At 37.2% G+C, this 10921-nt stretch overlaps 1 protein-coding gene and 1 pseudogene across 1 annotated transcript; both read left to right on the forward strand.

The window, feature by feature from the left end:
* The first annotated feature begins 5898 nt into the window (after positions 1 to 5898).
* On the forward strand, positions 5899 to 7068 carry LOC148550430 (uncharacterized; annotated as a pseudogene).
* Positions 7069 to 7817: 749 nt separating this feature from the next.
* LOC110264481 (uncharacterized) lies at positions 7818 to 8519 on the forward strand. Its single transcript, XM_021106668.2, has 2 exons — positions 7818 to 8142; positions 8239 to 8519. The coding sequence occupies exons 1-2, from the start codon at positions 7818 to 7820 to the stop codon at positions 8388 to 8390; spliced, it is 477 nt and encodes a 158-aa protein (XP_020962327.1). The 3' UTR covers positions 8391 to 8519.
* The last annotated feature ends 2402 nt before the right edge of the window (positions 8520 to 10921 follow it).

Consider the following 10921-nt stretch of genomic DNA (forward strand, 5'->3'; position numbering starts at 1 on the left):
TTGGTTTCTTCTCTTTCTCTGCAGAACTTCATCAAATCCATCCGAATGCTACCTAAAATAAATAAATTTACACAAAACTCAAAATAGCATCCATAGTGGCTAAAATATAATTAATTCTTAATTAAATTCAACAAATTAGATGCAAATTCACTAGGAAAAGATAGACAAGATGCTCACGCATCACAACACCAAACTTAAACTGTTGCTTCTCCTCAAGCAACCAAAACTAATATAAGCTTAGGATGTGAATTTGTATGAGGATGAGAGTTTGCTTAAGCCCATGTCTCTTCTTATAGTGGGGTTTACACTGCAATCCTGAACAGTTTTGGCATCTCACTTTTTCCTTTGAAGTTCAGAATGACTGGCATCCATAGGAACTCAGAATTCAGATAGTGTTATTGATTTTCCTAGTTCAGTATGTTGATTCTTGAACACAGTTACTTTATGAGTCTTGGCCGTGACCCTAAGCATTTTGTTTTCCAGTATTACCACCGGATACATAAATGCCACAGACACCTAACTGGGTGAACCTTTTCAGATTGTGACTCAGCTTTGCTAGAGTCCCCAGTTAGAGGTGCCCAGAGTTCTTAAGCACACTCCTTTTGCTTTAGATGACGACTTTAACCGCTCAGTCTCAAGCTTTTCACTTGACACCTTCACGCCACAAGCACATGGTTAGGGTCCGCGTCGTTCACGCGAACGCGTCGTATGAAGATTTGGTTCCCAAGCCATGCGAACAGAAAGTCGCGCAGGCGCGCGACTGGCTTCGCGCGAATCGTGCAAAACCCAGGGCACGCGGACGCGTGCCTGACGCTGACGCGTGCCTGACGCTGATGGCCATTAAGGAAGTTCCGCGACCCACGCGATCGCGTGCCGTACGCGAACGCGTCGTTTGCGCCGCCCAGTTTTCTTTCTCTCTCTCTCCCAATCCTAATTCTCTCTTATTCTCTTATCCTTTTATTTTTCTTTCATCTTAATATTTTTCTCTTCTATTTTCAGTTCTTATTTGCTTGAGGACAAGCAAACCTTTAAGTTTGGTGTTGACGCTTCGCGTAAAGATTTTCTGTTTATCCTTATAGCACCAAAAGGGAGGCGAATCATCCTCACTAAGGAGCACAACCTGAAGAATAAAACGTCCACTAGGATAACTAAGGTGGTTGAGTTCCTTTCATTTTTTATTCCTCCCCTCTTTGTCTATATTATGTTCCGGTTTTCTGCTATTTTGCTTTGTTTGTTGCATAATCCTTTATTTGTTAGAATCTTAGGACTAGTTTAGTTTTCTTTTAATTGCTTTAATGCTGAAAAGATGTTTCATGTACCACTCACTGAACTTGAATCTAAAAAGAAAAGAAAAAGAAGTGATGTATTGCATGAGAAATTGAGTTAATTTTAAGAATAGTCTGATTTACTTAAATGTGGTGGTATTTTCTGTGATTTTGAATGCATGGTTGAACAGTGCATATTTTTTGATAGTGAAGCTTATGAATGTTGATGAAAAAAGAGAAATGCTATTGATAATCTGAAAAATCATGAAATTGATTCTTGAAGCAAGAAAAAGCAGTGAAAAACACAAAGCTTGCAAAAAAAAAAAAAATAAATAAAATAAAGAAAAGAGCAAGCAGAAAAAGCCAATAAAGGCAACGGGTAAAAAGGATCCAAGGCTTTGAGCATTAATGGAGAAGAGGGCCCAAAGGAATTAAATCCTGGCCTAAGCGGCTAAATCAAGCTGTCTCTAACCATGTGCTTGTGGCGTGAAGGTGTCAAGTGAAAAGCTTGAGACTGAGCAGTTAAAGTCGTGATCCAAAGCAAAAGGAGCGTGCTTAAGAACTCTAGGCACCTCTAACTGGGGACTCTAGCAAAGCTGAGTCACAATCTGAAAAGGTTCACCCAGTTAGGTGTCTGTGGCATTTATGTATCCGGTGGTAATACTGGAAAACAAAGTGCTTAGGGTCACGGCCAAGACTCATAAAGTAACTGTGTTCAAGAATCAACATACTGAACTAGGAAAATCAATAACACTATCTGAATTCTGAGTTCCTATGGATGCCAGTCATTCTGAACTTCAAAGGAAAAAGTGAGATGCCAAAACTGTTCAGGATTGCAGTGTAAACCCCACTATAAGAAGAGACATGGGCTTAAGCGAACTCTCATCCTCATGCAAATTCACATCCTAAGCTTATATTAGTTTTGGTTGCTTAAGGACAAGCAACAGTTTAAGTTTGGTGTTGTGATGCGTGAGCATCTTGTCTATCTTTTCCTAGTGAATTTGCATCTAATTTGTTGAATTTAATTAAGAATTAATTATATTTTAGCCATTATGGATGCTATTTTGAGTTTTGTGTAAATTTATTTATTTTAGGTAGCATTCGGATGGATTTGATGAAGTTTTGCAGAGAAAGAGAAGAAACCAAGGAGATGACCAGCGAATACCGACGCGAACGCATGGCTCACACGACCGCGAGGAATGGAGAAAATCGCAATGACGCAATCGCGTGCCTAACGCGAACGCGTGGACTGGAATCTGCACAAATGACGTGAACGCGTGGACGACGCAGACGCGTCACATAAGCGATCTGCAGAATTAACAGAAAACGCTGGGGGTAATTTCTGGGCTATTTTGACCCAGTTTCCAGCCCAGAAAACACAGATTAGAAGCTGCAGAATGGACAATTCAAGTGGTCCCCATCCATCCATTGAAGATTTGATTATTTAAATTAATTCAAATTTAAATTCAAATTTTAATTCTAGGAAAAGATATTATTTTAATTTTTAGTTTTAGATATTAGATTTTAAAATTATTAGGATTAGTTTTAAAAAGGGATCTGAGGCCATCAGATTGGCACACTGTACATTTTACCTGAATCCTTATTTTCTACTCTGAACTATGAGCAACTAATCCTCCACTGTTAAGGTTAGATGCTCTGTCTATTTCTATGGATTAATTTTATTGCTTTTTCTATTTTAATTTATGTATGGATTTATAATTTAAGAATTGTTTTCGCTCTTTATCTTATGAATTTGGGTGGAACGGAAGTATGACCCTCTTTCTATTTGAGTTCTTGTAAAACTTGAAAAAGCTCTTTACTTGAACAACAACTTGAAAACATATTCTCCTAAATTTTAATTATCTGGATTTAACGGGATACGTGACATATAATCCTTTTATTTTTGGGTAATTAGAGTTTTTGTGGCATATAAACTGGAATTTGATCATGTAGCTTCTAATTGGAATTAATTGACCAAGAAATTGGCTGTTAATGAATTTTAGAGGAGACTAGGAAGGTCTAAGGAATTAGGGTCTAGTCACATATAGTTTGTCATAAATTAAATCCTACATAATTAAAATAGTCAGTAAGAAAAGTTAATCCGGAAAAATAGATAACTCTGAAGCCTTAACTGTTTTCTCCCATATTTTATTCCCAACTTATTTATCTGCCTATCTTCAATATTTTTTATATTATTTAATATCTTTTATATTGCATCTCAACACTCCTTTCTGTTTGTCTAACTAAGCCAAATCAATTAACCATTGTTGCTTAATCCATCAATCCTCGTGGGATCGACCCTTACTCACGTAAGGTATTACTTGGTACGACCCGGTGCACTTGCCGGTAAGTTTGTGGGTTATAAAATACCGCACCAGCATGCATTATCTCCATAATGGTAATTTGAATCACATTGATTCTAACCATACACACACACACCCCCTATCCACACTAGTTTGAATAAGCCCAAGTCGAACTAGCCCAGGGTTAGGCGCACCCTATGGAGCACGGACACTTCGCTGAGTTACCGCGTCCGCGTGTCGGACACATTTCAGACACGACACTCACCGACACTCGTCCGACACGCGTGTCTGCGGTGTCCAACCATATCTTAATAAAAAATAAAAAGTTCTTCTCCGGACACGCCTGGACACACCTAAATACCATTACGTGTCAGCGTGTCCAGTCTTATTCTTAACATATATTTTTAAAATAAAATTAGATATAGTATATATTATTATTTATTAAAACAAAAATATTTTAAATACTTGATATAATTAAAATAAGACATTAAAAATAATTAAAAAATTTAATTTATATTTTAATATCAATAAAATATCAAAATATCATTACGATTTATGTAAAAAATACTTTATATTTTATATGTATGCTTGTCTCCGTGTCATATAAGATTTTAAACTTCGCGTGTCACCGTGTCCCCCGTGTCGTGTCGTGTCCCGTGTCCGTGTCAGTGTCCGTGTATCATAGGACACACCTAGTAATTCGAATGAGTCAAATTCGAATTATGAGTGTGTAATTCAAAATTGACTGCTTCAAATTAGCAATCATGCAATGTGTATAAAATATGGTGTGAACATGAATTCCTTCCATTAGAGTGAAACACAATAGCTAGTGACGAGAGTTTTTTAGTATTGGTGCATTATAGAGGGTCAATTAAGAAAAAAACACATTCTGGTATTAAGTTTACAGATAAGGATCCCCTTAAGTATTTTTCTGAAACCTACAACGAGCTTCGCTGACTTCCTGAATTCTATAATGCAGAAACTGGGGTTGTAAGGCGTGAAATGGATTGAGAAGTTATTTTATCACATTTCGATCTCAGTTCTGCGAGATGATGTGAAATATGATTCGTTTGTCATAGGGAGTGATGAGGATTTGGAGGTTCTGTTCCATTGTCGTTGGCAGTTTTTCGAGGCCAGGCCACCTGAGCTGTTGGCAAAGCTTGTGATGAGCGGATAATTTATACGCTTTTTGGCATTATTTTCTAGTAGTTTTTAGTATAATTTAGTTAGTTTTTACTATGTTTTTATTAGTTTTATGCAAAAATTACATTTCTAGACTTTACTATGAGTTTGTGTTTTTTCTGTGATTTTAGGTATTTTCTATGGTTCTGAAAACCGGACTGGACCGGCCGGTTCAACTGGAATAACCGAGAACCGGTTACCTAGCCGGTCCGGGTAACCTCGAAAACCGAATGGCAAAGAACCAGTGGAAAAACCGGTCGAACTGGCGGTTAACCGGAGAACCGGAAGAACCGTCCGGTTTTTTGGCGGTTTAGTGGTTCGGAAATTCAGATGCAAAACGACGTCGTTTTGGCTTTTTTTTTTTTAAAAAAAAAAAATAGAAAGGCGTACGCGTAACATAACCTAACCCTAATCCACTATGCCACTGACCCCATTACCCCAATAAGCCAATCTCCCCTTTCTTCGCCCTTCACCCACCAAGGCCACCATTGCCACCGCCCACCAAGCTCCAGATTCCAGAAACCACCGAGCCACCCACAGCCATCCACAGCAGCAGCGCTCCTCATTCGCCACCCAAACCAATCCACAGCAGCCGCGACCACCACCGCGTTGAGCCCGCCTCCTCGTCGCCGAGCTCGCCGAGCCCGCCTCCTCATTCGCCGGTAAGACTCTATTCTTGTCTTCTTGATTTTGAACTTGCTTTCTTCTGAATTCTGAGCTTGCCTGTTCTGTTTGAAAAAAAAATAACAGGGCATCTGAGTTAAAAAAAAAACATATGAATCCAGTTAAATATCCTTCAGGTTCAATCTGTTTTTCAAGTCGTGTTGAGTCTCGAACACTTTTATTACCCTTTCAATCTATTTGCTGCTTCTGAATATGTTCTGATCTTGATTTTTGTTTTTGATTTTCTATGCTGCCTATTCTGTTTGCTGCTTCTGTTTGCTGCTTCTGAATATGTTTTGATCTTGATTTTTGTTTTTGATTTTCTATGCTGCCTGTTCTGTTTGCTGCTTCTGTTTGCTGCTTCATGAATATTTTTGTTGCTTCTGAATGGAAATAGTTTGAAATTTTTATTTTACCTGAATCAATTGATTTCTGTGACTGTCAAGCTGCATGAACAAATTATAGATGTTTTCTGAATGTTATAGATGGAACAATCACAAAGTAACCCACAGCCACAAGATAATGCTGTTCAAGATTCTCAAACTGGTTCATCCAGAGGTAAATCTGATCCAGCTTGGCAGTATTTTACAGTGAAGTATGACAAAAATAACAAGGCTTAATATACATGTATTTTCTGCTTGAATACTTACAATGGAGAGGGGATATATAGAATAAAATATCATCTTGCAAAAATTCCTGGACAAATTAAAGTTTGTAACAAAGTAACTGAAGATGTTGAACTTCAATTCAAAAGGCTTTTGGAGGAAAACAAAAAAAATAAGACAGAAAAAAGAAAATTTACAGCTGATTGTTATGATGTGGAAAGTGAAACACAAGCGGAAGAAGAGGGTGAAGCACCTAATCCTGTACAACCTCCGGCTCCTGCAACAATGGGAGACAAAGGAAAGAGAAGAGCGATTGCTGCTACTCCAATTGGAAGTTATTTTAAGGAAAGGACTACGCCAGGCTCTCAACCAACTTTGAAAAGTGTCTTGGCCAGTAAACAAGTTAAACACAAGGTTAAGTTGGGGCTTGCAAGATGGATCATTGATGCACGGATTCCATTCAATGCAATTTAATCGCCTTACTTTCAACCTGCCTTGGACGGCGTTGCTGCAATTGGACCTGGTTTCAAGGGACCGTCGTATGACGAAATGAGAGTTCATTTGCTGGCCGATCTTAAGAAGGAGTGTCAGTTGCTTGTTGAAGGTTATAGGAGCTCATGGAAAAGGACTAGTTGTACACTGATGGCAGATGGCTGGACTGATCAAAGGCAGCGTATGTTAATTAATTTTCTAGTTTATTGTCCTGCTGGTATGTCATTTGTTAAGTCTGTTGATGCTTCTGATATGATAAAAACTGCCGATACCTTGTTTAAATTGTTTGCTGAGGTTATTGAGTGGGTTGGGTCTAGTAACATTGTGCATGTGGTTACTGATAATGCTGCGAATTATGTATCTGCTGGAAAACTCGTTCATGAAAATTATCTAAACATTTTTTGGTCTCCTTGTGCTGCTCATTGCATCAATCTTATCTTGAAAGACATAGCAAGTCTTCCTCACATAGCTGACCTTGCCTCTCGTGCTTCTAAAGTGACTGTGTTTGTTTACAATCATATGATTTTCTTGTCATGGCTTAGAAAAAGAAAAGAGTGAAAAGAAATTGTTCGACCAGGAGTAACACGTTTTGCTACTGTTTTCATTACTTTGAAAAGTATATATGATCATAAAGAAGACTTACAATCATTGGTGGTGGACAAATATTTCACTTCTTATAAATTATCCAAGAGTGTCAATGGGAAGATGGTTAGTTCAATTATCTTGGATAGTAAGTTTTGGGAGGATTGTTTTACTACTGTTATGCTTGTTGGTCCTCTAATTAAGTTATTGAGGCTTGTTGATGCTGATGAGAAACCTTCTCTGGGTATTGTGTATGCAGGCATGCAAAGAGCCAAAATTAATATCAAGACAATGTTTAGAAATAAGAAATTTGCATACACACCTTATACAAGTATCTTGAAAATGCAGTAGGATAAGCATTTGAAGCGTGACCTCCATGCGGCAGCATACTTTTTGAATCCATATTTCTTCTATAGTGAGGGGTTTGTTGAGAAGGAAAATATCTTGAGGTCTTTGCTTGATTTATTTGATATTGAAACTCTTTGTGATGACTCGGTTGCCGCAATGCAAGAGATACAGTTGTATCGAGATCGAAAAGGAAGTTTTGGAAGGGAAAGTGCATTGAAAGCAATTAAGAGACTTGAACCTGGTAAGTATTTATATTTCTATGTTCAATTTACTTTGAATGTTTTTTAAATATTGAATGAGAATTGATGGTTGAATTTCATATCCTGGTAGATGAATGGTGGAGGCTACACGGTGGGAGTGCTCCTAACTTGCAAAAAATGGCAATTCGTCTTCTTCATCAAACATCTTTATCATCCGGCTGCGAGAGGAACTGGAGCCTCTTTGAACAAATCCATTCAAAGAGGAGGAACCGATTAGAGCATCAAAGGCTAAGTGACATTGTTTATGTCACTTATAATCTACGCCTTCAATCTAGAATGCATCGCAAGAAGAAGAATTATGATCCAATTGACATTCAAAGCATTGACATAGTAGATTTTTGGGTAATGCCGGATGAAGATGATCCTGAATTTACTAATGGAGACATCGACGGCATTGAAAATTTAATTTATACGGATAATGCTATGCCTTCATATCCTAAAGGTGATTGAAATAGCAAAACTTGTTTCATTTCCTCTCAATATCTGATGTAAAGTTGTAACTTTAATTTTTTCTTGGTTTTCTATTTTATTTTATTAGATGGAGGAGATGTGAAACTTGATGTGGATTTCCCTAATGTTGCTGATTCTTCAAATACAGCTTCTTTTGGTGGTACTTCTGATGATGGTGGCTTTGGATTACCTGTTTATGATGGAGATGTTGGAACACTTAATGAAAATTATTATTTTTGATGAGTTGCACCTTTGATTAGTTGAAAACTTGCTAGTAATTGTATCTTTTGAATGTAGAACATTATGGGTTTGTCATTATGTACGTTTTATTTTTTGTTTAGTTATAAACTTTGATGTTTGAAGTTGTTTGTGAACCTCTAATCTTAAGTAATGGATAATTTATTATGTGAAATATTAAATTTTATTAAGTTAGAAATTATTGAATTTATATACTTAAGATTATTTTAAGTTTTTTAATAATTTTATTTAATATTTAATTAAACCGGTTGAACCCCGGTCGAACCAGTGAACCATTGAACCAGTGACCTCACCAGTTTATTGACCGGTCCGGTTCTCGCAACCTTGGTATTTTCTGACTAAAATTGAGGGACCTGAGCAAAAATCTGATTCAGAGGCTGAAAAACGACTGCAGATGCTGTTGGATTCTGAACTCCCTGTACTCGAAATGGATTTTCTGGAGCTACAGAAATCCAACTGGCGCGCTCTTAATTGCGTTGGAAACTAGACATCCAGGGCTTTCCAGTAATATATAATAGTCCATACTTTGCCCGAGGTTTGACGACGCAAATTGGCGTTTAACGCCAAGTCTTTACCCTATTCTGGCGTTAAACGCCAGAAACAGGTTGCAAACCAGAGTTAAACGCCAGAAATAGGCTACAACCTGGCGTTTAACTCCAAGAGAAGTCTCTACACGTGTAAAGCTCAATGCTCAGCCCAAGCACACACCAAGTGGGCCTCGAAAGTGGATTTCTGCACGATCTGCACTTAGTTACTTATTTTCTGTAACCCTAGCTACTAGTTTAGTATAAAAATAACTTTTAGAGACTTACTATGGACCTCATGACACTTTCATGTTTTACATTGTATCTCTACGGCATGAGTCTCTAAACTCCATGATTGGGGGTGAGGAGCTCTGCTGTGTCTCGATGGATTAATGCAATTACTTATGTTTTCTATTCAATCACGCTTGTTTCTATTCTAAGATACTCGCTCGTACATAACCATGATGAATGTTATGATTCGTGACACTCATCACCATTCTCAATCTATGAACGCGTGCCTGACAACCACTTCCATTCTACCTTAGATTGAGTGTGTATCTCTTTGATTCCTGGTTCACGTGTTTGATTGCATCTCCTGACAACAGAGCATTCGAATTCGTGAGATCAGAGTCTTCATGGTATAGGCTAGAATTATTGGCGGCCATTTCTGAGATTCGGAAAGTCTAAACCTTGTCTGTGGTATTCCGAGTAGGATCTGGGATGGGATGACTGTGACGAGCTTCAAACTCACGAGTGCTGGTGCGTAGTGACAGACGCAAAAGGATCAATACATCCTATTCCAACATGAGTGAGAACCGACAGATGATTAGCCATGCGGTGATAGCGCATTTGGACCATTTTCACTGAGAGGACGGATGGTAGCCATTGACAACGGTGATCCACCAACATACAGCTTGCCATGGAAGGAGCCTTGCGTGCGTGAAGAAGAAGACAGTAGGAAAGCAGAGATTCAGAAGACAGAGCATCTCCAAATCCTCAATCTGTTCTCCATCACTGCATAACAAGTATTATTTAATTTATGCGATTTACTCTTCATAAACCTAATCATTTTTATTACTAATTTCCTGACTAAGAGTTACAAAATAACCATAGCTTGCTTCAAGCCGACAATCTCCGTGGGATTGATCCTTACTCACGTAAGGTATTACTTGGACGACCCAGTGCACTTGCTGGTTAGTTGTGCGGGGTTGTGAAAAGTGTGAATCACAATTTCGTGCACCAAGTTTTTGGCGCCATTGCCGGGGATTATTCGAGTTTGGACAACTGACGATTTATTTTGTTGCTTAGATTAGGAAAAATTTATCTTTTTAGTTTAGAGTCCTCTATTATTGTTTCTGGTTAAAATTTTAGAATCCTTATTTTCTTTTTCTAAATTATTTTCGAAAAAAAACCCAATAACTTCATAATTTAGTCTTCTGTTTGAGTTTAGTTTTATGTTTTAAGTTTGGTGTCAATTGCATGATTTTATTTTTCTTTCAATCTTTCGAATTATATGTTCTTAGTTCTTTCTTAATCTTCAAGTTGTTCTTGTTTATTTTTCCTTGTTTGATCTTTAGTTTTTATTGTTTTGCGTTTTTCCTTGTTTTTCTTGTGCATTTTGAATTATTAGTGTCCAAAGTATAAAAATTTTTAAGTTTGGTGTCCTTTGTGTTTTTAATGCTTAAAAATTTTCAACAATTTGTTCTTGGTGTTCATCTTGATCTTCAAAGTGTTCTTGGTGTTCATCTTGACATTCAAAGTTTTCTTGTTAGTTTTCCTTGCTTTGATCTGAAAATTCTAAGTTTGGTGTCACTTTATTATTTTTCTCTTTTCTCATTAAATTCAAAAATATCTTTTCTCTTCATTTTAAATTGAATTTTTGAAAATTACTTTTAAAAATTCAGATTTTTATTTTAAAAATTTTTATTTTATCTTATCTTAGTTTTAAAATTTCAAAATTCAAATCTTTTTCAAAAAATCATATCTTTT

This window comes from Arachis ipaensis, chromosome B7 (assembly GCF_059453495.1).
Source record: "Arachis ipaensis isolate K30076 ecotype BB chromosome B7, ASM5945349v1, whole genome shotgun sequence".
NCBI classification, from domain to species: domain Eukaryota; kingdom Viridiplantae; phylum Streptophyta; class Magnoliopsida; order Fabales; family Fabaceae; genus Arachis; species Arachis ipaensis.